The following is a 27,958-nucleotide window of genomic DNA, read 5'->3' on the forward strand; positions in this document are numbered from 1 at the left end:
TAGCAACACTGTGACATATTGCGCGTTGAGCGCTAAGCGCTAATGCGAATTAATAGTTTTTGATTTCGCCGTCTACTCTACTGGTGGTTTTATCACTTCTATCTACATTTTTGTAATTTGCTATTTAAAGTTAAATTTTCGTTGCGCTTTGTTTTCGGTGAACAGTGAATTTAAATTTTAACTATTGGTAGTGGTCGGACCTCCCTCCAAGCGTTTCTTTGACACATTTTACAGACGCCATGTTTGTCACGTTTTTGCCAGTTGTGAATATATTTAGCCAAAAATTGTATTTGCAGTAGCGTTACTTCGTAAAATTGTTGAACAGTGCCCTATACCAGTTCCACAATGAGTCAAAAAACACCCAGAAATAAGGAAAAGCGATCGCGTTCACCTTCTAATGAAACTAACAATGTAAGTAATAACCAAATTCCCGCTCTTGGCGACAATGTCGTTGCGTTTTTCAAGAAATGTGTGGCCTCACGCGTTGTTTGTGTGTATTTATACACTTGCTTGGCGAGTGACTTTTAAATATATTGCTAGAGTACACTTTTAAATCGAGTTTTGAATACATTTAGCAACTTACGCTTTTGCGAAGATTCAGACTTGTCAAAGTCCATGCTTTATTGAATAATTTTGTTTTCCTTATGGATCAAAGATATGAAACAATCTATTCATAAAAGTCATACTGTATTGACAGAATCAGACATGTATGATTTCATTAGCTAAATGTATGATTTTTGTGCATTGAGCTACCATTGAGATATTGATCTGAGACTGCACATCTATAAGTTATGTTACTATATCTACCTATATAGGTTACTGACTCTTATGTTGCATGCTGATTGATGCTACACAATTCCCATGTAGAGTCCAGATATTTCTAAGAAACAAACCAATGTATTGTTTGCATATTTACTATTAATCAAGTAAGGAATCTTGTGATTCATTTGTTGTTTCACAACATTTCACATTGATTTAATGACAAGTTGATACATGCATTATCAATGCTTTGAGTGCATCATGTTGTGCTAGTTTCATAGTGTACATGCTTTATTAGACAGTGCAGTTAGGATTATTGCATTGCAACTTGTTGCTTAGAGAGATAAGTTCATTTATTAAGGGTTGACTGGTGGTTGTTTTATTTTTTTATATGGAATAGCTGTAAATGGACAGACATATCTCCTGATGGTGAGCAATCAGCACCACCAAATGATACCCACAATTTTAATAAATAAGAAACACAAAATGATATTATTTATGTTGCTTATTCTAGTCAAGATTTATTCATAATATGTTTATGTTGCTTACAAATCCTTGTTTGTATCACTTAGATAAGATTATGGTCAAGGCTGTTAACTCGTGCGAGAAGCTAAATAACCATTTGATAAGGTGTCTCATTTACTGATGAAAAATCAATAATTTTAATTATTTACCCACATCATTTTAAATCTATTAATCTAGCCTTGACTGGACCGTAGGTCTCCTCGACATAAAAGGATTACTCTACTTTCACATAATATCAGCGCTTGGTAGATAGGTTGTGTATTACAGTTTAAAAAGAGTTCTACAGCCTAGTAATATGTAGTTCCTTACCAGCACCAGCCATCTGCAGTAGTAGTAGGGATGTGATGCCCGAATACTCAAGCTACTCAATTTTAAGACACTCAAATGTAGTTCTGCCATTATCAATTCTTTATAATATGACAGAGATAGCACAATATTTATGTACAACTTAAAATTGAGTAGTGTTTAAAAGGTAGATTTATTATGTTGTATCATCGGTGTAGATGATTAAGTAAATAATTAGTGGTGCAGCAATGTCCAGCCATTAGATTACTGTTGAATTGAACTTAATACCTTTACCAACTTACTAATACCAACTGAAGATAATTTTACATGTGCCTATAGCTACTGCGGGTTTATGTTGTTTCTTGTTGATGTTGATATTCAGTTCATTGAATCTTGTTTAGTTAAGGATAATGACAATTTATACCCAATTTAGTTAATTATCAACAACTACTTGTATACATAATATACTTGTAAATAAAGCGATGATTGCAGTACCAAGGTTGTGTTATTGGATTTTGAACATTTAAATTCGTTCTATGTACAAATTCTCAATTAGTTTGAAGGTATGGCTGCTGAGCAAAGATATTCTATAGGACATTTGATATGTTAAAAAGAAGTAATTAATCCACCAATCAGTCTTAAAAATTAGATATTAATTAGTTAATTCTTATTTGTATCTTAGTTCGCTCGCTAATCGCACAATTTAGCGACATTTTATTTGATGTTTAGTTTCTGCGATTTTATTGCAAATGCTTGAGTGTACCTTGCATATGAAGCTATTTTTTTTGTTAATAATTTGCGATTTAAGGAGAGTCAGAATATTTTGATTTTCTCTGCCATCGCGATAAGGAATATTGATGAAATATGATGTTTTAATAATTTTAAAATCCTCTCTGGACAGCAAAGTTTTCTTTTAAAAATATTTTACTTTTATTATAAGCATTTATTTTTGATTTTGTTTTCAGTCATTTGTCAAGAATGTGACATCCAGAGTATCGGGCTTACTGCCCAGTATCACAAAGTGGTTCAGTAGCCCCCGCTCTTCAAATGCAAATGGTTCCGCACCAGTTGCTGATGCTTCAGATTCTTCAGATGATGAAGTAGTGGACACCCCGGAAGTAGCTCAACAACCACCTGCCAAACGCATGCGGTTTAACCCTCCCGGAACTTATAATCACTACAGCCCTGCAGATGTAAGATACTATTTATACACACAGTAATTGATTATAAATTTTTATAAAGAGTACATATCGAGGGGTAACGGGCTATTTGGTTTAAGCGACATTTTTGCAACTTTACAGGAGAGCCTTTTAAAGTTCGAAATTTCGAAATAAAATTCATAACAAAAAAACTTCTGCAGTTATTTAAACGGGGTAAACTGCATTGAAATTTAATTAAAAATATCTAGTTGTTGATGCTAATACCAAATAAAGCGGACCTTTATTTACAAAGATAAATGTCGCTTAATACAACGTGCCCTTTTTTAGAGACAGGAAAAACGATTTAAGTGACTTCATAACTACAACTGGCTACAGGGGAAAAAGTTAAGCGACAACGCATTCTATTTACGGAGTAAGCCAAAAGGTATGAAGTAACGAAACCCAAAATTAGTAGAAGCAAGCTATTTATCTTAACTACCAATTTAGATTCAAATGACTGTCAGGCTAAATTACTTATGTGACATATAACATTGAAATTGTAACGTTTAATGTTTATGGTTTATATATCTAAGACTATCAATGGCTGTTAAAACAACCAGGATATTTTGCAATCACCGAAAATTTCAGGTGCTTACATTGAATAAATGAATAAATAAACACACAACATAAATAATCAATCAAAGTATTTATTTAGAGTAATTGCCTCCATATATTTATTTAAAACACTCTAAAATTATATTTTTAAACATTATTTATAAAAATAAAAAACAAAATAACATTTAAAAATATAAAAATAGGAGCCGACCAGTAGCGGGAGCATGGTCCAAGCTACCGGTGGTTAGGGCTCCAAAGACAGAAACCTCCTCACAATACGTGCCGTTTCGAGGAGTACTGCCTTCTGCATCAGGCCCTTGATCCATCCGCCCAACCCCAGCCTTCTAAGGTGGTTGTCGAGGCTGTTGGGTATTAAACCGTTGGCCGACACGACTATCGGCACAACGATAGCCGAATCCACATTCCACATGTCGACAACCTCGTGAGCCAAGTCAAGATATTTTATTTGTTTATCTTTTTCAGCTTTCACGAGGTTCTCGTCAAGAGGGATGGTGATATCGATTATCATCGTGCGGCGCACTTGTCGGTCTATCACCACTATATCAGGTTTATTGGCTACAATAGTCCTGTCAGCGATGATAGATCGATCCCAGTACAACGTGATATGGCCGTTTTCGAGAACTGGATCGGGCGCATACTTGTAGTATGGAACCTCAAACTCAACAAGTTGGTAGTGCAAAGCAAGTTGCTGGTGGATAATCTTGGCCACCTGATTATGTCTATGCAAATATTCACCATTAGCCAAACGACCACAACCAGAAATTATATGTCTTATGGATTCACCAGGACTATGACATGCCCGACATATGTCAACGGTCCCATCCTTAATAATATATTTCCGGTAGTTATTCGTAAGGATAACTTCGTCCATAATTGCACAGACAAATCCTTCAGTTTCTCCAAAGAGATTACTGAATCGTAGCCAAGATACGGACGCCAGAAAATGTACACTGGGTCCATGAAGGGCCCGGAAGAAGCGTCCATGGAGCTCCTTGCTATGCCATACCTCCTTGCGGTCATTGACGCTCAGTACCACAGGTTTACGCCAGTTCTCTTTTGCTAAAGATAGTGGAGTGAATCCATTGTCTACTGCTGCTACTTCTCGATGCATACCCTCGTTTACTTTCAGGAAATATTCCCTGAGGTTGCACACCTCACGGTTATGAAGGGTCTTAGCATTTAATAAGCCTCGACCCCCACACTTCCGCGGGATGTACAACCTCATGATCGATGAACGAGGGTGATGCATACGATTTGCAGTCAGCAGTGTTCGGACTCGCCTATCCAGAGTGTCAAGTTCAGTCTGAGTCCACTTGAGTATACCAAAAGAATACATCAGAACCGGCATGACCCAACCGTTATAGGCTCGCACCTTGTTTCCGCCTGATAATGAACTTTTCAGCACTTTATTCAGGCGGCCAAAGAAGCGTTCCCGTAACGATTGTTTCATGTCCGGTCCATTGATGCCTAATCCCTCTGACATACTCAGGTACTTGTAAGTATCATTTGCTGAGAGCGCTCTTAGTTTTGTGAAATCTGAGAGTTCTAGACCCTCAGATTCCACAATCCCTCCTCGCTTCACATGCATGACAGCACATTTATCTACTCCAAATTCCATTCTGATGGAACTACTAAATTTTTTAGTTATTTTCAGTAGTTCCATCAGTTGTTTGTTATTTGGAGCAAACAACTTGTGGTCATCCATGTAAAGCAAGTGGGATATGACTAGACCCCTTCTCCGTAAAGGATAGCCTAGCCCTGAAGCCTCCAATAAAGTACTGAGAGGATTCAAGGCCAAGCAGAACCATAGTGGGCTCAGACTGTCACCTTGGAATATTCCTCGCACTATCCTTACAGGTTCTTCACTCCCTTGGATGTCTACATCCCGGATAGCAAAGCACAGTACTCCATTGCCTCATACATGACTGCAAGAAGGCGCGTAGAGTTGCATCTATCTTATAAAACTCCAGCACCCTCATGAGCCATGTATGTGGCACAGAGTCATATGCCTTTTTATAATCTATCCAGCATGTAGACAAATTCTTTCGGGACCGACGAACCTGTTGGCTTACAACCATATCAATGAGGAGTAGCTCCTTAGTTCCACGAGACCCCTTCCTACATCCATTTTGAGATACAGACATAATGGAATGTTTTTCAATATGTTTTGTTATTTTTGTTCTCAAAATAGATGTAAGAAGTTTATAGACCGTTGGTAAACCGATAATAGTCATAAGTAATTAAAAGTAACGCAGGTATTTAGTTATCATTTTCTTTGACTATGTCCTCTATATCAGTACCGTATCTAGTAAAACTTCTTTGGTATTACTTTGTTGGAGATTTAAATATTCTTTATGAAATATCTTGGGTATAACCCCAGTGTCGCACAATTTCTTTAAGTCCATGTATTTGGCTTTGGTTATCGGTAAACTTGAAATATATCTACGATTGATTTTGGTGTGCGCGCGTCACATCTGTCTTCGGCACACTCTGGACTGTGACTGAGGCGCCCGCGCACGATAGTTCAGTTGAATGATTACGATTTTTAACACCCGGACGAGGAAATAAACATGGTATCATATGACATGATTGAAATGTACCATATTAAAATTTTGTTATTGAAATACCGACTTGTATTTTTATGAATACAGGCAAAATGTTTCAATATACATCATTAATTTTATAGTCTGTATTAAATGACATGCATTGAAAAAAAAGTAGGACTAAAATGGTTTAACGACTAAACAAAATATCTGAACAAAAACGAGTATTTGATTCAAGTAGCACTCGGCGTGGAAAATAGATGCAGCTAAAAGAGTTTAAGCGACGACCCGTATCGTATTTAGGTGACGGACAAATGGTTTAAGCGACATCCACACCGTGTGATTAGGGAAGACAAAATGATTCAAGTTACTTCTTAATAAAATTTAGTAACAGGAAAAACGCTTTAACTCTTGTTCACTTATTTATGAGAGATAGGGTGACTGGTTTATGTCACAGTTATTTATATGATGGTATAGTTCAAGTACATGATTTAATAAAAAATGCAAAATCCACGTCGTTTAATACACTGCCACTTTGGAAACGACACGAAAATAGTATTGTTTGAAACGCCAAAAAAGTGCTCCGATTTTAATGAAACCGGCATCATTCGACGGAGAAAAATTCGCTGATTCCAAATATGTATATAACTCAATATCACCCAAAATGTCGCTTAAACCAAATAGCCCGTTACCCCTCGATATTATTATTCTTAATTCTCTCCTAACCCATGTCTAACATATACATTGTCATGTATGTTACAGGCCAGCTGTTCCAGGAATGATATGGAAATAATAGAACTACCTTACAGTCCCTTTTCGGGTACTCAGTGTACACAACCTACTCGCAACTCATACAGTACAGCAATGCGGGCTCCAAATGAAGACCATCAGGATACAATGGAAAGAGACACGCCACGAGCTTTCAAGGTGTCTCACTCTATCTCCAGTATTGGCCAATCAGTTGCCCCTAAACGAAAATCTATTTTCGAAACCACAACCCAAGAAGAAGTTATGAAAATAACTGGTAAGTTATTATTTATTAAAATAATTTGTGGGTTTCATTTCTGTACTAAACTAAAGAATGTAACAAAATATTATTTATAAACAATGAAATTTTGATTAAATAACTCTTGAGAGTTATTTAACAAAAATATAACATGGTGGTAAAAATATTAAATGAGACATAAATGGACTATTTTTGGGATAAAACTAATTTACTTACCAAAATAAAAGATAAATCATCTGTTTGCATTTTACAAGGATGAAATAATTCACATATTTACATAACGAATTAATATTAACATGAATGTTTTGATAGTAACATATATGTTTCCTAAATTACAGCACACAGGAAAATCTATAATTAGAATATTACTTTGTAGGTTTAAGTTTAAGTGTAATGTGTAGCTTGCAATTTGATTTGTCCAATACTTAGTAGTGCAGGAATTTTGAATTTATACCACATTCATAATTCAAAATGTGGTATACATTCAAAATTCCTGCAAGTTGAAATATGTTTAATGTACCTAATGCTTAAGAACCACATATTGCTGCTGTTACCAATAAACTTCAATAAAATATTAATATTTTGATATGCAACTTTTAGCAAGAGCATCAACAAATCAAATTCGTGACCTAAAGCAGCCCAGCTTTAAACCTAGTCTGCTTGGTTCTCCATTTTACCCTGGGAGAACCATGTATGGAGGAGCAGCGTCTTCATACATAAACCAGCCAAACATAAAACAAGAGACTGTGGCAGTAGTAAATGAGTCTCCAATCAACGATGACACCGCCATCAGCAGCTCTGCGCGACGTATCATGGATTTATTAGAAAGCTATTCCTCTCCTCTTACGGAAGCCCGCAGGATCCCTCTGTATACTAAACCCAAAAATGACGGATTTAATATCAGCAGCGCTCCCTCTTCATCCACAAATAATAATTTAGGTAAGTCTAAATGGAACATAATAAGTAACTTTACTTCCTCTTTTTATAATTTTTATCATTTAAGTCAGTCTTACTTAGTGTATATCCTTTTAAGGATACTGCATAAAATGTGAGCAGTTCTTTGTCAAAAATATAGATCTTATGTACTTTTACTTTATGAAAATAAAAATTCGTCCTTCAGATAGTGCCATTTTTCATGGCTTGTCGTCACTCCTATGTGCTCTAGCCAGATGCATCTTCTATTTTGTCATCATCTTCGTTTTCTTTTGCCTAATGGTAACTTTTTGGTCTATCTGTGGTCTTGTAGTCTTACTACCAGGACCCAGTTGTATATTGTGGTGCAAAATGCAGTGTATTATCCAGTAGGTACCAGATTTAGCCAATTGCCGATGCAATGTGCTATTACTTGATTGTCAGAGCTGTCTGACAATATAATTTGGTTGTCATCTAAGATCCAGATTCCAGTCTGACTAAAAACTTTGTTAATAAGGAAATAAAAATTGTGAGTACAATTGGTCACTTCTATTTGTTGCCACTTGTGAGTTAGTTTATATTTTACCTTATTTGTGCATTTTTCTGGTATTTCTCTCAGAATCTCTAAATATGTAACATTTGGTTGAATGTAGAAAATCTCTTGTGAAACCCTGCTTGTTCAACCGATAGGTGCTTTTGAATGGTAGAGCTGATTCGTTTTCAATAGTTGGTTGAAATAATTAATAGAGGCTTGGCAGTAGATTAATAGGCATGTATTTTGTGATGTTTTTAGAGTATCCCTTTCCATATTACACCAGTTTCCTATTTGTTTCGCCATGGTGTTTTATGGAACTTTAGCCTTTCGATTGTCTCCAGTCACAAACAATATCATAAAAAGAAAGCATGTCTTTCTGTTAGGAATTGCAAGTTACATTGGAAATAAATATTTGCTTAATATTTAATACAGTAAAATTGAAAATAAATGTTTTGTCGAATTAACCATTGAGAAGGTGTCACGGCAGTAACACTAGTATCAATATAATTATATAGAAACAACTGTGGGTAGCGTAGTACTGAACTGACGTTTTAATATCGCTTATCTAAATAAGAGATGAGGACTTTTGTTGGTGCTTAGGTTTTTTGATGGAAGTCAGTGTCTCTATTTTTTAAGTACACATATTATATCGGGTTGTATAACTGTTTTCGGTGTTTCCCTACGTCGTTTGGTGTGCTTCGCTCAATGGTCGGCATGTCAAAATTTTTATAAGCAATAGTAGTAGTAGCTATCGTTATAATTTCGTTTCTATTAGATTATCTTACCTAGGTTGTCTGAGCTATCTATCCAAGTCTAAGTGTGATTTATTTCGAGCTTTCCCTAATCTGCCAGTAGCTTTTTAATATATAACTATTATGGATGACTCCCGAAATACAGGTTTTAATATAAATTAACTAATTAATCTATTATTTTAGCATATCGGACTCGAGAACTCCATGTACCAAGCATTGCATCTATACTACGCCTGAAGAAAAAGTCTCGTCTCATGGACACGACGAACATTGCTCGACAGTTAATGGCTTCTCAAAGCAGTACTTCTAACGAATTTCCAGATTATCCTAGGCAGGAAACGAAAGGGTAATGTATTAAAGTCCTAACATCCAAACAGAATGGAGCAGTGTATTATTGTTTATATCTACTACTTACTATTAATGGACAAAAATCAGAAACTACCAGATACATAATTATACACCCATATAATATGTATCTGGTAGATTTATTTTCCAATATACAGGTTGTCACTGAAATCGATGTCCAGTAGGCACCAGATGATCGGCAAGGTTCCAACTATTATCAGAAAAAAAAAATACAGTTTTTAAATTACAGTAAAATCAGCGAGGACCTTTTGTCAAACAACATTGTCTGTCTACTCATGATTTCGCTCACAGCATTATAATAATAAATAATACGATAATATTGCCGACGAATGCTGCTTTTAAGAAATAATGTGCAAAATGCTATACCATTTTATAATCCTTATTAAATGCGCCAACTTTGGTGAAATTTGCCACTACTAGCGCCATACATAATTTATTCAGTACAGACACTTAAAGTAAGGTAAAAAATTTATTCCGAGTATTTGGTTCGTCTATAACTGACAATATTTTCCAATCTAAAGCAGTTGGCTAAGAATTTATGATTGCATATTAGTAAAGCACTATTCAGGATAATGTAAGGAAGACTACAGACGAAAAAATAAACATTTGAAGCAACAAGATTCAAAAGACTGGCACAGGCTGTACTTTTTCGTGGATAACACAATAAGTCACTGTAATTTAAAAACTGAGGACCTGGTTTTATTTTATATTTTTCTGATAACAGTTGGAACCTTGCCGATCGTCTGGTGCCTATTGGACGTCGACTTTAGGGACACCCTGTATAAAACGGTTATTGCTATCTGGTAATCATTGATCGTAATAAAATGGAATTGAAATGAAGGGAATTGTCTGGCCATACCACAATTGCATTGTATTTTACATCTTGATTGATTTTGATTGTTGAAGGATTGTGCAATTGATACCATCATGTGCATTTATTAATTGTTACTATATTAATACCTTGCATTTCAGTAAAGTAGTTTCGATCTGAATACGAAATTTGACTATTATTGTTACTTAGTAATTTATTGTGTACATTTTTTAAAAGAGCATTAATTTTCTTATGTAATTTTTTCATTAACTTAATACATGTTTTTACTTTTAGGACTGAGGTCGAGAAGGAACCGCCTACTAAATTTTCTTCTAAAATGAAATCAAGAATAACTAGAACTAATCGAGGGCAACAGGAGGAGATTGACATGTCCACTCCCGTGAAATTGCCCACAGCCACATTACAGTTAGACAAAGACAAACTGCCCCAATTTACTTTCAACACGCCGCCGCCGCCGGCGGCCGTTAAGCTCACTACATCTACACCAAAAATTGTTTTTCCTACAGCTGATAAAAAAGCTACTCACATTCCCACAAGTAAGCAAGAAACTGTAATTAGTAGTGTCTACACATTTTCTAATCCTGTTAAAGTATCAAGTAACAACTTACAAGTGGAATCTTCATCTTTGAAATTCAAATTCGACTCTCCTGAGCGACGTATTGATCAGAAATTTGAAAACAAACATGACGAATCTTCTGTTGTTGTAGGTGTGATAAAAGCAAACGAATCTGTCATAAACAAACCAAAAGACTGGCAGTGTTCCGACTGCTGGATTAAAAACAAGCCGGACGCCAGCAAATGTGTTTGTTGTGGAGCTAAACAGCCAACGAAGAGTACTAAATGCTCTGTTTGTAAAATTGCCGATAGTCAGTCACAAAAAGACAAATGCGCTAATTGTGAGAAGATGTCTACCTCACAAGGCGAAAAGTCGCCCGCCAACCCGCCTGCGGCCAGTATGACAGCATCGAAATCTTTGTTCAGTAAAGCCAGCGATACTAATTCCCTTCAAGGAACGAAGTTTACTTTACCTACCTTCACTGCAGTTACGGTGACACCAACTAATGTGTTTTCAAAGCCTGAAACAGTAATAAGTCCATTAAATGCAGTACAAAACACTGCTAAAGTGGATGCTGATTGGAAATGTGACGATTGTTGGATCTCGAACAAAAGCAGCGTCGACAAATGTGCAGCCTGTGGCGGTGCCCGACCCGGAGCGAAACCAGCGGCTAGTATTACAGAGGCTTTAACTAACAAAACTACAACATTCGAAATTAGTGACAAATTTAAAACCATTGCGAAGACTCAACATTCAGACAAATGGGAATGTTCCAGCTGTTTAGTCCGTAACGACAGTGACAAAAAGCAATGTGTATGCTGTGGTGCGGAAAAAGAAGGCATAAAGAAAATGCCCGAATCTAAGTTTAATTTTGGAACAATTACGAATAATACATTTAAATTCGGTATTGATCCCAAAGCGCAAGGCGCTACTATTGCTGACAAACCCGAAGTTCCGTCAATATTAGACACGAAATTAAAACCACCATCAGAAACAAATAATAATGTATTGGCTGAAACCCCATCATTTACATTTGCACTGCCTACTAAGAAAATAGAAAACAAATTTGATATTTCAAAGGAAAAGACAGATGAGGCTCCAAAAATAAATTTCACATTTGGCATCCCGAAAACAATATCAACAAGTGCAGCGGTTCCAGCGAAATTGCCAGAGACTAATAAAAATTCCGAAGAAGAGAAACTTCAAGAAGTTCCATCAGTTGACTTGAACTCACCCATGCAGAGTAAACCACAGATGCCTGTACTGACTCAGGTAAATAACGAAAATAAGTCGTTATTACCTACTACAAGTTTATTTAATCCGCTAGCCAACGACACAAAGAAGGAAACATCACTGAATGCTGCCGTCACAGTACCAGAACCGGGAGACGCTCAGAACCCAAAACCAACATTTTCGTTTGGTTTATCGTCCAATACAAAACTATTTGGGTCTCCGGCAAGTACGGGTACGTCGATGAATTTATTCACGCAGCCGTCGCAAAGTACGACACCACCAACAACTAGTGCGCCCACGTTGTCGATGTTTAAACCGGCTGAAGCCACCGCAACGGCGACATCGTCATCATTATTTCAACAGTCTGATTTAAACAAACCTGCTGCATCCCTGTTCCAAAACAAAGAGGCTAGTAATATTACTACACCGGCGCCGACACAAACACTAGCATCGACACCGGCACCAACACCGGCAACAGCGCCAACGCCGACACCGGCACTGGCATCAGCACTGGCACCGGCACCAACGCCGGCAACCACGCCAGCAACAGCGCCAACACCAGCGCCAGCACCATCGCTAGCACCAGCAGCACCAGCAGCTTCAGGAGTAGCGCCAGCAACAACAACGACAATTTTCAGTTTTGGTAGTAATACAGCTAGTAACTCTTCGGCTCCAGCGGCACTCACGTTACCTACTGCCACCGAAAAACCTAAATTTCAATTTTCATTTGGTAGTAACACAACACCTGCCACTAATCCACCACCAGCGTTTAAGTCACCGTTCGGTGCGGCTGAAAGTAACGTCAATACGAATACTTTTAATTTGTCTGCTGGATCTTCATTGGGTTCTACCAATAACCTTGCTACTAATAGCTTTGGAGGCAGCAACGGATTGAACGCCCCTAACGGACTTACGGGAAATTCTATGATGGGAAATACACTTTCTGCAATGCCTGGAAATTCTCTTCAAACAATGGGCAACGCCAATACATTAGGTGGTACCAATGGCCTATCTAATAATCAACAACCAGCTGGTATGCAGGCGGGAAACTCTTTAACCGGAGGTGCAACGGGCTTATTCAATAACACCGCACCGAAAGAGAACATGTGGGCGGCGGGCAACAACACTTCGACCTCGAACCTGTTCGTGTCGAACGCGACGACCAGTAGCTTGCAGAAGCCGGCTGCATTCACGTTCGGATCTTCAACACCGTTCAATACCGGTAACAACGCGCCGGCTTTCGGTGCTGCCGCGGCGCCTCCGCAAAATATATTCGGTATGAATAACCAGAGTAACAATACGCAGCCAAATCTCTTCTCAAGTCCTGTTCAAAACCCACCATCAGGAAACATGTTCGGCTCGCCGCAGCCGGCCAGTAATCCCACACCACAGATTCCCATGTTCGGTTCACCAAGTATGGGCGCGACTCCAACCTTCGGCTCGCCCAACCCGTCTATTCCTTCATTCGAGGCCCCGTCGCTGAACCCGGCGCCAGCACCTGCCTTCACATTTGGTTCTTCACAATCGTCTACGACAGGCATTTTTGGATTCGGACAACAGGTAATTATTGATGATTTTTTTAAACCTACTTAATATTATTTATCTTCTTAATTTTTTTATTGTTTTTCTTAATTTTTTTGTTCTGTCTTTTTTGTTCTTTCTTTTTCTCACTTTTTTCTTCAGCCATGGTCATCCCACTGCAGGGCGAAGGCCTCCCTACCCTCCTTCCGCTCATCTCTTTGTAGAGCTTTCTGTGGCCAATAATTTTCATAGGCGTCGAGTTCATCCCGCCATCTCCATCTGGGCCTGCGACGTCTATTGACGTTGAGTGGGCTCCATTTAGTTTTAGTGAGTTTGGCCCACCGCTCGTCCAACATGCAGCAGACATGTCCAGCTCAGTTCCACTTCAAGCTTACGGCTTTTTAACCAACGTCAGCTTTCAGTTTTGGAGCGCAGTGTGGAATTTTTTATTCTATCCGATAATCGGATTCCTAAAATACTGCGCTCCGTCACGTGGCTCTCTGGCAAACCTTGAGTGTGGACTTCTGATGTTTTGTCAAACACCAGGTCTGTGCACCATAGGTGTGGATGGTTAGAATACACACGTCCATTAGCTTCTTTTTTGGTGTTAATGGAAGGTTGCCTTTCATTAGGTCTCCCATGGAACAATAGCTGTTTCAGGCAGTCTCGGTGCGTCGAGCAACCTCTTTTGCTTGTCTTGTCTGGAAAGAGAATTGGCCCAGTTAGATGTATTCCTGGACGTATGAAATTTCCACTCCATCTACTTCTAACCTATGCTTTGAGCTGTTGGTCATTAGTTCGGGCTTCGACATGTTCATCCTCAGTTCAACCTCAAAGCTCACTCTGCTGAGTTCGTTAATCACTACTACCTAGTTCTGATGCTCAAGAGGAGACTAAGCACAATGTCGTCGGCAAATTGTAGGTTTGTTAACCTCTTCTCTCCGACGACCACGGCTCTGAAATGTTTAGGAGATAGCGGATCACCCTGTTTGACTCCCTTGTGGATAGAAAAGTATTGGTGGTATATATTTTTTAGCAAGTTAATATATGTGAGGTGAGTGTCTTGGTTATGTAGCCCCGTCAAAATGGAGGAATGAGTGAGACTGTCGAAAGCTTGGAGTAATCAATTAACGCAATGTATAATGGTAGTTTAAATTCACAATCTAATATATAAAATTCTCGTGTCACAGTTTTCGTTGCCATACTCATCCGAAACGGCTTGATCGATTTTGATGATTTTTTTTGTGCTTATCCAGTATCTATGAGAATCACCCAACATGAAAGAGATTGTCCATGTCTAAATACAATAGATCCTTTGTCGATCAGATATCGCAATCGATATTTTTATTTAGAGTTTATTGCTTTTTTATATGATATATTATTAAACGAAATAAGATTTACAAATATATTTAATTTTGTCATTAATAAACGATATTTCGACATTAAAATAAAACTAAAAGAATGTATTTTCTCAATTGAAAGTTATGATTTACTTGATTATCAATTATCATTAACGACTATTTGAGTAAGAGAGTCTGTGATATGATTTCAATCGATTTTAATAAAATCGATTAAACAACACCCTCATGCACGCCTACTGGTCATCCCTTTTTGGTTACTTTGGCAAGCTTAGTGCTTATTCGGCAATACTCGGTACTCGGTAATATGTCTCTGTCACACATTAGCATATGTCTTAAGTGTAGTCGAAAGCAAAACTTTTCGTATTTCGTTATTACGGTTGTTAATTTTTATTGTTAAGTTTTTGTTTAGTGTTTAAGCTTGTATTATTTTGTTGTTTGGTTTTATTTGTATTTCGTTACTGTATTAGGGAATTTTTGTTAGTATCTACTTTAGATTTATATAAAAAAATGTAGTAATAGTTTTCTTCACGAATGTACCTACGCGAAAGTTCGCAAAGCCTATTTCAGTTCAGACTCGCCAAGTTACGTTGACCGTATTGTACATACCAACGAACGAACGTTCGTTCAAATTCGGTACCTGAACCTATTTAATTTAATTTTAATACTTCTCTATATACAATACAACAATAACTAAATTCGAGAGAGTCATCAATCCGTGGAAAATCTTAACACCGCGATTCAGAAAAATGACGTATTAGCAGAACGCCATCTATGGGTGAATAGATAAAACATCCGCACAAAGCGTGTTAATATTAAGTTGTGATTGCTCGGTTAATATACATGTTATAAAAATAATTTATAGCCTATAGCACTCAGGAATAATGTAGCTTTTTTTTTTTTTTTTTTTTTTTTACATTTAATGGGTCGACGTTTGATGCGGCCTACGGTGGAGCACGTCTGCCCATAAGCAACCTATTCACTCGGGCCTTGAAGACACCCAGGTTATACCCATCAGGGAACACAGACTCCGGCAAGGAGTTCCACTCCCTAGCAGTTCGCACAAGGAAGCTTGAAGCGAAACGCTTCGTGCGAGTGGGTGGGATATCTACCATGAAGCGGTGACGCCTCGCCGATTGTCTTGTGGTTCGATGATGAAAAGGACTAGGGGGAATCAAGTTGTGCAATTCCCCCGCACACTCTCCGAAATGTATCCGGTAAAAAACGGAAAGGCTTGCGACCTTGCGCCTGTGTTCAAGGCTTTGAAGCCGGGCCTCCACAAGCGCATCATCGTTGATGAGCTTCTTGGCACGCCTTTCAATGTGTTCGAGCGCATCTAGCTGGCATTTAGCCGAGCCGTCCCAAAGGTGAGAACAGTACTCCATACATGACCGAACCTGCGCTTGGTACAGGCTCAGCAGTTGTTTCGGTGTGAAGTACCGTCTCACCTTCGAGAGGATACCCAACTTCCTACCAGCCAGATGCGCCTTCGACTCTATATAAGAGCCGAAGTTTAGCGTTGGCGATAGAGTTACGCCCAGAAGCTCTAGATGATCCGATATTGGAACGGATACATTTCGGAAAGTAGGAGCCAGCGGAAATTGACTCCGTTTGGCAGAGAATAGACACGCCTGGGTTTTGGTAGCGTTGAACTTGACCAAGTTGGCGTCACCCCAATCGGAGACCGCCTTCAAGGACGAGTTCAACCGTTCGACCATGGATTCTCTTAGAGACTGGATCTGTGTTCCGCTAGTCCGCGCATCGGACACATACCTTTCAACAACTGTGCTGTCATCTGCATACCCAAAGATACCGGGCTTAAGCAGGTCGTTGATGTGCAGCAAAAAGAGCGTTGCTGAAAGTACTGACCCCTGAGGGACTCCGGCGTTGATACCAAATTGGTCAGACGAGCAGCCATCGATGACTACTCGAATTGACCGATCCCTCAGGAAGTCTGCAATCCATCTGCACAGATCAGCGGGAAGTCCATATGCAGGAAGCTTGCCGATAAGGCTGTCGTGCCAAACCCTGTCAAAGGCCTTCGATATATCGAGTGAGACCGCTATTGCCTCCCCGTGCTTCTCTATGGCCTCGCTCCAAATGTGGGTGGCATACGCAAGAAGGTCCCCAGTGGATCGGTTGTGGCGAAACCCATACTGCTGATCGCTGAGGAGGTCGTTACCTTCAAGGTATGCCAGGAGCCTGTTGTTAAGTACACGTTCCATACCCTTACAGAGTATGGACGTGACTGAGATTGGTCGGTAATTGTTAGGGTCGGCACGACTACCTTTTTTGGGCACAGGCTGCACGTTGGCCAGCTTCCATGCAACCGGCACTTGACCAGTCTCCAAGGAAAGTCGAAACAGGCGTGTCAGGATTGGAGACAACTCAGGCGCACAGGTTTTTAAAACCACGGCCGGGATTCCGTCGGGGCCACTGGCCTTGTTCACGTCGAGATTACGCAACGTCTTATACACCTCCTTCTGTCGGATGCGAATTTTCGACATTTTCGTCTCGCATACGTTATTTAGAGAAGGAGGTATAGCGCCACCAGTATCAAGACGTGAAGATTCCGCAAATAGAGAAGCAAACAGGTTTGCCTTCTCTACCGCGGTGTGTGCCAGCGTCCCGTTAGGCCCCAGGAGAGGTGGGAGTGAAGGACGGCAGAAGTTCGATTCAACCGCCTTGGCCAGGGACCAGAATGCTTTACTACCCGCTGGGTAAGAAGCCAGTTTGTTCCCTATTCGGCCAATGTGGTTGAACCGGGCCATCCGTAATGCCTTTTTGCATGACTTGGCAGCCCGGTTATAGGCTCTCTTCCTCTGAAGAGTGTCGTCAGCCCTACGACGCCTGGCATCCGCCCATGCCAAGTATGCCGCATGCTTTCGCGCTTCAGCACGTCTGCAGTCGGCATCGAACCATGGACGAGTCCCACCGAAAGATGTCGCGTCCGAGAATGGAATGTAGTATTCCATGCCCTGACGCAACACCCCTGTTATGGCATCCGCACAAGCTGACGGGTCTTCAGTAGAGAAGCAGACAGGCCGCCAAGGATAGGATGCAAAAAAGGATCGCATCCCATCCCAATCTGCTGACTTGTACCGCCACATCCGCCGAGATCCTCTGGGACAAGGATCCGGTGGGGAGTACGTGGATACGGATTTCACCAGACAGTGGTCAGAGCTACCCAAGGGTGAAGATACTGACACCGAGTAGCTGTCTGGATCAGTTGTCAGCAGAAGGTCTAGGCAGTTGGCAGTGTGCGAGTCGACATCGGGCACCCTTGTGGCCTCCTGGACCAGCTGGGTCAGGCCAAGCGTTAGCGCAAGCTTACGCATTTCCCTCCCAGCATGGTCAGTGCACTGGTATGGGAACAGCCACTCCTGGTGATGGGCGTTAAAGTCCCCCAGTAACACCAACTGGGCCGAAGGGTACCTCTGCCGAGCCGCATCCGCCGTCTCCACAAGGTGCTGCGCTAATCTGGTCGTCTCCAAATCTCCGCTGTGCGACCGGTAGACACAGGCATAGAGGATTTTCTCTATGCCTGTGTCCACCAGTATCCACAAGGTTGAAAAACTGGGGTCCTCAAAGTTTCGGAGACGCCGGTAACAGACGCCGTCTTGGACGTATAGGCATACGCCTGCACGGGGAACGAAATTGTGCTCCAGGGAAAAGCCTGGGTAGTTCAGGTATGATACGTCCGACGGACATCTGATCTGGGTCTCCGAGAGAAACAAGAGCGTTGGGTTCTCGGTCTCCAGATGGTGATGGACCGCATTGAGATTTGAGTGCAAGCCTCGGATGTTGGAGAGGTGCACTTTGAGGGAGAGGAGTGCAGCCGCTGTTGAACCCTTTTCTTAGCTCTCGTTTTCATAATCGTAAATAAGTTGCTGAGAGAATGGTAGTGAAATGTTTCCCCACACAGGCGACCCCCAGACGCGCACCGCAGTTGGCTACACCATTGGGAGGCCAGCCTGGAGACTGCGGGGACGCCCGAGCCCCCCCACGTAAATCCATCGGGCCCTCTCTTCCGGTCGCCAACCGGCACGATGGCGTATACGTGGGATTTTTCGCTAGATGGCGGGGCAGCCTTTCACGTGTGGCTAGCACGCTAATTGGGCCCCCAACTATCTGCGGTCGGCCAGCGGTGCACCGTGCCTCGGATCCCGCTACCCTCCGCGACTGGCCACCCGATGCAGCCACACCAGCGCGCGCCAGATCGGTCTACCCATAGTGGAACAAACACTTCGACCCATCCTCTCGTACGGCGTCACCGAGCATCGTGGCGGAACACGGCTAGGCCGCTTGGCGACACGGTTTTGCTCGGTGGGTGGTTATAATGCCGACGGCCGAAACCTACCACCTGAGACAGCTTTCTACCAGTGAACAAAATTTTAGGATCGGATCATTAGTTCCAGAGATTACCCATTACATACAAACTTACAAACATTACCTCTTTATAATATTAGTATAGATATGTTTGAAGCAAAGACTTTTGCTGGCTTCAACAACCCTTTTCTACCATTTAATCCTTTCATTGCCAACAAAATGCTGTTAAAGGCTATTCCTCCACTGGTGTCGGACAACGTTGTCCGACATGGCGTCTAATGTGTTAAATGGTAAAAGGCCATACATTTCGATGTATTTGAAGATTGTTCAAAAAATAATCGTGGAAGAAACATTACATCAATATGCGCAATAAGCAACTGGAATACTGTTGACCACAAAAGTAGAATTTGTAGACAGTAATTATCTCAAACAATACTTGAACTAATATTAATACTTACTTATTATTTCGTTTATTGGATATTCATTCCACGATTTAATATGTCAAGAGAAGTATGGACTCTCACTCTCATAGATAGTAGATTATTTTTTTGTTTTTTTCGAGGGTTGGATAGTAGATAGATGCATATCACAATTAAAATAAAAAGAATATTTTCTTCTTATATGTTTGAGTTTGGAGATCTGTAGAACTATAATAAATGTCATCTATTAGATCACGAATGTTGTACAAGTAGCTCTGCACAAATAGGATTATCATTGTATAAGTTACTCAGGGGCCATCCATAAATTACGTCACACGTTTTTTATGATTTTTGACCCCCTCTCCCGTCCTTGTCACAATTGGTCACATTTGTGAGACCCCCCCTCTAGTGTGACGTCACATTTTATAATTTTACATCTAGATTTTTTTAAGTTTTTAGATAATAGTTTCAAGTTAGTGTTTTAACAGTTTTATTATAGTAATTGAAATGTGACGTCACGAAATTTAAGACCCCTCCCACCCCCTTGTCACATAATGTCACACTTTATCGACCCCCTCCCCCCTTAACGTGTGACGTAATTAATGGATGATCCCTCATTAGTAACTGGGTGTAGTTTCACAGAAACATATTTTACTTGACAGTAAACCTAACAAGATGCACATAAGACATTATTATTATTACCACATTACAATATCACCACATATTTCACATTTCCTTACTGCTTTAGTATTATTTGTTGATATTTCTTAATTATAGTTTGTGCTGTGCATGGTACGTGTCGTCATTATTACGATTATAAATTATACATTATTATTTGTGTCTGTTGGCTGGTAGTATATAATAATAAGGAATGCAATGGTAGGTTGAGCACAAAAGTAATTGGATGGGTTTGAACTTACAGCAGCCGCAGATGCCACAGCAGCACATGCAGCAGCAGTCGGGGGTGTACAGTTTCGGTGGGGCTCCCGCCGGCGCACCGCAAGTTCAGTTCAACATTGGCGCCAACGGCAGCAACCCCGCCGTCCGACGCGTTCGTAAAGCCGTTCGTCGGAATCCACAGCGATGAAATCTGCTTCGCCTTTAGCACGGTATGGACTGGGTCCAGTAAGTGCTCTGCATAGTTTAATTGTGAGAACTATACGGATATTATTAAATCATCCTAGACAGTGAATTAACTAAATTATAAGGTAGCCAGTAACACTATTGTAAAATGTATAAAATTGTAATTAACTTGGCTGTAGTGAAAATTGTGTTATTTTTAAATTCTTTTTATGTTTACTTCTTTTAAATTCTGATCTTTCTCCTCCCCATGTACCTTGACCCCAAAACGGGTCGGCACTGAGTTTTAACCAGTTGTGTCAGTATTTTTTCAGAAAACTTATAATTTGTTAGACTTTTATAATTTGGCAATATCGATATTAAGGTAAGATGTTATTGATTTATTTTTAATGTCAATAAAACCCTTTTGTAGTAATAAACATAAATTATATTAACCAAAGCTCACTAACACTTAGTTTGTATAGTGTAAGTAATGTACGCACTTTGAATTTTGACTTATAACAGATTTTTTGACATAGTAGTTCTAAGCTCTTGAAGAGATTACTACAAACTGTGGTAAATTTATTTTATTTATACTGGGGTATCAAATGTCTAAAACCCTTTTACCTAATTTTATTATCGTTTGACGAAAAATGCAACTTGACCTGATACAAACAAAAATACAAACTGACAATTACTAACCAATCAGAAGCATCTTACTTTGATATTGTTCTTTAATGCACTATGTGTATACGATCTTGAAATATTCTTATTATTAAGTACGGATTGGAATTGTAAAATTGACTTGGTGAAAATATTTTTTCTTTTTTATAAACTATTTTATTTTAAGTAGGTATGTGCATAAGTCATTTGCTATTATATATTTTTATAATATCATAGCCTTTGTGAACTCTACACGAAAAGAGTTGTAGATATGGTATTACTTATAGATTAAATAGAATAGTATGTTCTTTGCTGGTTGATCCTTATATACAGGTGTATGTTGTTAAAAACACAAAATATATAAAAATATCAAATATGTAGGGTATGTATCAAAATAATGAGAAACTTCGATATGCTGAGGGTTCAGAAGTTATTTTTCAGAATAGACTTACACATTACAATGACTTATTAAAACTAGATATATTTATCCTCCACAAGAATATTCACGACATCATAATAATAATGCTAAGGAATATAATTGTGACATAGCTTACAAACAAACATTACTTGCTGAGATGGTCACATAGATTCTTAATAAATATAATGTAGGTCATCCCCACCTTGATATATCAAGGGACACAAATTCCTTTCGCAATTAGCTATCACATAGCAGTCACGGAAACAATTTGATGCACATGAATCCATGCGATGTTTTCACAATTAAATCAAATTATCATCAATAAATTTAACCAGCTGTCATTTTAGTTAAAAGTTTGTTTGATATTGCAGATATTTTAAAATGTAAAAGACTTGTCAAACCACTAATATAGTAAATTATATAAAATTATATAAGGAAATTGGGGTGCTAAAAGATTTATATAAATGTAAAAGGATAATAATGTTTTAACGACCACAGCCCACATTTTAATTATTTCCTGAATATAAGTTAGCTTTTAAAGTTTTGGTTATACAAATACATAACTTTTTTTATTGCTTTTATCTTTACAATAAAATTTTGTGTCAAAATGATTTTTCATTTGTTTGCAAACAAGAACATAATATTATCAGTCTTATTTGTTCAGCTTTGTATTTGAAAAAGTATAAAATATGCCATCTTTGCCTTCTTATAGTTGGCTAATAATATAATCGTTCTTGATTATTATTGAGTTTTAAATCCTATATATTAATAAGCTGAAATAATTTGTGAAATTTTAAATTAAATTCCATTGAACTGAATCTCCTTGGCTACCACTTTTTTACTTTTAATATATTTAAATATTTTGTAATATGAAAAACAAAAAAATATTGTGATCTGAAGTATAAAATCGATGAGTGAACTTTTAACTTTTTTATCATTAAAAACAAAAACAGATTTTGAATATTGTTTGGTTTGGCAAAGTTATGTGCATCATTGTGGGATATGATGTACTGATGTACGTGTGAAATTGAATCCGCAACAACATACATTTGTTTTGTTATGTGAGTCTTAGCATGCAAGTTTTAAATTATTATTGTACATTTACAGCAAAGGTTTCATAAATATTGTATCATTTTTACACTCTGATTTGTGAGACAACATATAAATCTGCTTTAGAATGTAACTGACATAGAATTGTATAGGAATAAATGTTTCGAGTGTTATCCCTGGTATTTGTTGAACAAAAATTTTAAGGTAGATAAAATAACATAATGCCATGCACACTAACTGATTTATATTATAATTAGCTCTATATTATTGAATAAGTATTTGCCTTTTTGGGTGTAACATATGTTAATACATAGTACTACACCTTATGTTGTTGTAAATAGTTGCTATATTGCACTTAGAGAAAAGACAGTAATCAGTGATCACTACTACCTACCTTACGTCAGGTTTGTTAGGATAGTTCATTCACAAAACTAGCATCCAATGCGCACTTTTGAAAAATATCAAATTACTAGATTTAAGTACCAATTTCACGGGCCGTCACATTTCTCAAACAAGTGAACATGTTACTAAACTGTAGTAACAATAGAGTTCCTAATAACATTGTCATCATACCAGTGAATGAATCGAATCATTACTTAGCACTAGTCATGTAACGAATTCATAAATATCCGCACATTTTTTGACATTAGTATTAGAAAATTTTAATCTTATCAAAACATTTTATTTTCTTACACAGACTTTTGACATAATAAAATTACTTTCTACAACTGTTATTAATCGGGACTTTTGACACTATATTCCTAATGATGATCTCAGATTCTAGCAAAATTTGGCTCTTCCCTTATTTGGTTATTTAAGTTGATGCAAACAATTACAAATGTGTGCTGCGACTCGCGGGTCAAATAAGTTTCAAAATAAAGCAATATAGAACAATAATTGGTCAATATTCGCATTCGCATTAGCGAATATCGTTTTCAGATATTCGCAAAAGTCTAAAACATGACATTCATTACATTACTACTTTCTACCATTGCGGGCTTATTACTGTGCGTCTCCTTCATATTGGCTAAGTAACCTATAGACTATCCAAAATAAGTAATATTGTGTCTCAATGTACCATTGATAATAATTTGCTAAGTGTTATTTTCATACCGTTTAGGTTTGTGATCAAGCTCTAAAAATATATTGTCAGATATTAAATACTTAAGGAAATGTACAAACAATATTAACCGGCTAAGCTACTTCTGTAGTAAAATTAATTTAACAAATTCATTTCCGTAAAACAAATATTTAGATGAGTAAACAATAGGATCACTTTTCTAAGTAAAATGTATGAAATTTAACTTCCAAAAGAATCTGTTGTATAAGTCACTGTAATAACAATTATATTCCGATTTGATTACTTGAAGGATAAATATGAAAGCTGGTCTTTCTAATGAAAAAAACAAACACTAAAATCTAAAAAGTTTGATTAAATAGGGTGTTTTGTCTTTCGATTCATGGCTTGAAGGCCGTGATAGTCCTTATTTGCAACGACCTTCCAAACAGCATATACATAATATATTAACTATAGTACCAATATGAATATAAATTTAATACTTGAAAGTATTATTGGTTTTTGGTGATGGATCTGCGTAATTGGTTTTTTTACAAACTTTTGTGTAATTTCGGGTGAAATCTTACAACTTAATTTTCATGACAATGTCTTCAACCGCTTGAACCGATACACATTTTGTGTGGATGACAATGCTTGCTTATGTGACGTAATTATAAGTTTAACGTGACAGAATTTCCAAGATTATTTTTCCTACAATTTATTATAAAATGGTATTGACACTGTTTTGTGAGTGATATAAAAAATGCATATTAGATATATGTATATGGTTATGTAAGTTCACCTAGGCTAGGTATTAGTAGTCGGTTACATGCAAAGATTAGCACAACGTGTTATACCAATAGTAACATAGCTGTAAGCGTACGACTACGCGGTCCAATTTCCCATAAAACTTGTTCCGAAACCACACATGTTTAGTATCGCATTTGATTATGTACAAACTGTTAAGTATAGGTTGCAATTTTTATATAATAATTTGTTATTGGGAATATATTTTAAAGTGCCAACTTCATTGTATTTTATAAGCTACATATAGAGCATCTACTTTAAGTTCGTTATGTTTGCTGGTCTTTATGAAATGTAAGCCAAAATTTCGATGTCTTTGTTCTCATTTATTCTTTAATATACGTATAAATTAATGTAAGATTACTTTTAATTTTATATTACGTAGTTGTTCAGACCGCGATACTTACTCATGCGTAGATTGAACTGCAGAACAGTGATGGATCAAATTGTCACAAACTATTGTAATATACATTCAGTGCTGGTTTTAGCCCTGGACGAGATTTCTTCGGCGCCACCTTTTTTTGATGACGAGGGGAGACCTTCAAAAGGCGCCTAGATTTTCGAGCACGATCAATCCTCTCAAGATTCTGCTCAGCAGCCTCCTTTTGGGACATTACTTACAGTCTCATAAACTGAGGCCACTTCCCTCTAATTATCTGTTTCTGTTAGCAGTAGGCTATGCTAAGTCTCACCCGTTCTGGCAACCAACACCTGCCGCTCAGAAGCCCACGCTCGGCACTCTCCGAGCGTATGCTATCCATAATCCAAATTACCCTCACAGTGGTGGCTTTTCGTCCGGCGCCCCTGAGCGGTCGCCCAGCCTCCTCTTATCCTAACGCCACTGCTGTATATAAGTATTTGGTAAAATCTGCAAACTGCTCTACTCTATTCCACATTAAACATTTTGATGAATTCGTGGCAGTTGCAGCATATATTCCTATAGTACGATAACATAATACATATATACCTTAAAGGATCCCCTTAATTTAGTTTATTTAATAATATAAAGTTTTAAGGTATTTTTAGTAAGAGTTTAAATCGATAAATTGGATACAACATGTGAAATAATGTAGTAACGTTCGATTTTTTGCTTCGGATTGTGTTGGTTGACTGTAAATATAGTTCAATATAATTATGTCAACATGATGTGTAGTCGCATTTGGAAGTCTTGTAACTCTTATTTTTTTAGCACTAAAATTAAATATCGACGTGTCCAAATGCCAACTACACACAGTCATTTAGTGTAAAGTATAACTATTGTCTACTGTAATAAACAACTATCAGTGGAAAATAAAATAAATGTTAATGGAAGATTGGGGAGCAAAACTAACTGTATACTAGACGGTGTTCTGAATAAGAATAAAAAATGTTGATATTTGATTGAAAAAAAAATGTTGATATATAAAAATGCCTTTAGATTTGTTCCTCAATGAAAATGGCCATTAAAAATTAAAGTACGATTTTTATTTCTGCACAAATTTAACAATAAATTATCTAATTAATTATCTATTAATTCAGCAATCATTGCCGATAGTCGTATCTGCCAATGGCCTTATAGCCAAAAGCCTCGACCAACACCTGAGTAGGCTAAAGTTAGATGGTTGGATCAAGAGCCTGATGCAGAAGGCAGTACTTCTGGATACGGCACGTATTGTCCGGAAATTCCTCTCTCTTGAGCCCTGACTGCCGGTAGCTTGGATTTATCCCGTTACTGGTGGGCTACTGCTTTTTATATTTTTAAATGTTTTTTTTTAATCGAATATTTAAAAATGTATCAAGTAAAGTAAATAAATGAAAATTATTAATTATCTTAAAAGACTGGTTTCTCTATCTGAGCATATAGGGAACAAGATAAAAAAATGCCTACCTGCCAAGTAATGTTGAACAAAGTTAAACCTTGATTTGAAATATAAAAGTTAAACACATACCATAGTGTAGCTAGAATGTGTTCATCGGCGGTATTATGACGGCTCCTATTGTCCTTTCTATTTTGCTTAGGAACACGTGCTTGTGTCCATTCCCTGCAATAGATCTTTGAGTAGAAAACTTGTATCGACCTACACCTGGCCATACGACTACTTTTTTATAGCCTGGGGGTCTATCATAAGAACTATTAAAACCATGTTTGTATTGTTTGAAAGTATAAGGCGGCGTGGTGATATAACGCGTGGGTCCAGGGTCCTGAGGGCGACGCGGGCACATCGCCAAGTCGATCAGGGTGTTTCGACCTCTGTAGGGCTTACTTCTATTGGTCTTGTTTAGTTTGCCAAAATTAGACGTCTTATATTTCTCCAAACTGCCTTTTAAGGCGATTGGCCAACTGGCTGCCGAACATTTGAGAGAAGTGTTAAAATGATTTTTAATCGTACTTTCGTCTCGTTTACCAGTAAATAAATCGTAGGGACCTCTAATTGAAATCACTTTCTTTGACTTTTGGTCGATAGAATCTTTGTCGATAATCGTGTAGCGGTTCGAGGCGAGGCACCATTTCGCTGTAGTGTCCTTAAACCTGCACGGCTCTTCTCTTTCAAATGTTGGTCGGCTGGAATGCGGTCCATATGGAGCTTTAAATGGAACCGATTTGTAATAGGCCCCAGGATCGGGAACGGCGTGTCTCAACATCGGTTTAAACCGAGGAGTCCTTCCAAAGCCAACGTTCATACAGGCTGGTTCATATTTGGGGACCTCATTAACTTCATGCCAAGCAGGCCCTAATAATGATCGGATCCATCGTCGCTGTTCTAAGATTTTTTGGTTTCTGTAACCTAAGTTTTTCCCCCATTCTTCTAATTCGTTCTTATACCTCCAAGGATCTTTATCTATTTTGTGTTTGTGAGTAGCTTCGCATAATAAATGTATGGGAATTGGATGGTAGAGGCAGGGATCACATCCATCGGGATGTTTTGCGTATAGACCGCTGGGGTCTAAATTCGGATGGCCAGTTACTCGACCAAACCTTTCACACGTAGAGTTGAAACCTATTTTCTTTTTTGATTTAGTTACCACCATTTTACTGAAATTTGTTTTAGGGTAGGTAGGTACCTAAATTGCTTTTACTACGATTAAATAAGTAGGTAAATGATTATAAAACTTAAGATAGATATTTCAAAAAACTGTTGATTTTTGTGAACTGTAAAATAACTATATAACGTCAAAATAACCTGTGATTGTTGACACAGATACCTACACAGGTTTCTATCT

The 27,958-nt window shown here is 38.2% G+C and overlaps 2 protein-coding genes across 3 annotated transcripts; one reads left to right on the forward strand and one right to left on the reverse strand.

Moving 5' to 3' along the window:
* On the forward strand, window positions 1-26,211 carry LOC118267598 (nuclear pore complex protein Nup153-like). 2 transcript variants are annotated; one of them, XM_050704217.1, is made up of 8 exons: window positions 1-411; window positions 2,535-2,762; window positions 6,650-6,911; window positions 7,494-7,832; window positions 9,276-9,438; window positions 10,564-10,826; window positions 10,998-13,639; window positions 20,629-26,211. In XM_050704217.1, the coding sequence occupies exons 1-8, from the start codon at window positions 346-348 to the stop codon at window positions 20,791-20,793; spliced, it is 4,128 nt and encodes a 1,375-aa protein (XP_050560174.1). In that variant the 5' UTR covers window positions 1-345; the 3' UTR covers window positions 20,794-26,211. The 2 variants fall into 2 exon arrangements, with proteins under 2 accessions (XP_050560174.1, XP_035437567.2); XM_035581674.2 differs by having other exon boundaries at window positions 10,564-13,639.
* On the reverse strand, window positions 26,200-27,958 carry LOC118264123 (uncharacterized). Its single transcript, XM_035576525.2, has one exon. It carries the CDS (start codon window positions 27,764-27,766, stop codon window positions 26,696-26,698), a length of 1,071 nt encoding a protein of 356 aa, XP_035432418.1. The 5' UTR covers window positions 27,767-27,958; the 3' UTR covers window positions 26,200-26,695.

This window comes from Spodoptera frugiperda, chromosome 25 (genome assembly GCF_023101765.2).
Source record: "Spodoptera frugiperda isolate SF20-4 chromosome 25, AGI-APGP_CSIRO_Sfru_2.0, whole genome shotgun sequence".
Taxonomy (NCBI): Eukaryota; Metazoa; Arthropoda; class Insecta; order Lepidoptera; family Noctuidae; genus Spodoptera; species Spodoptera frugiperda.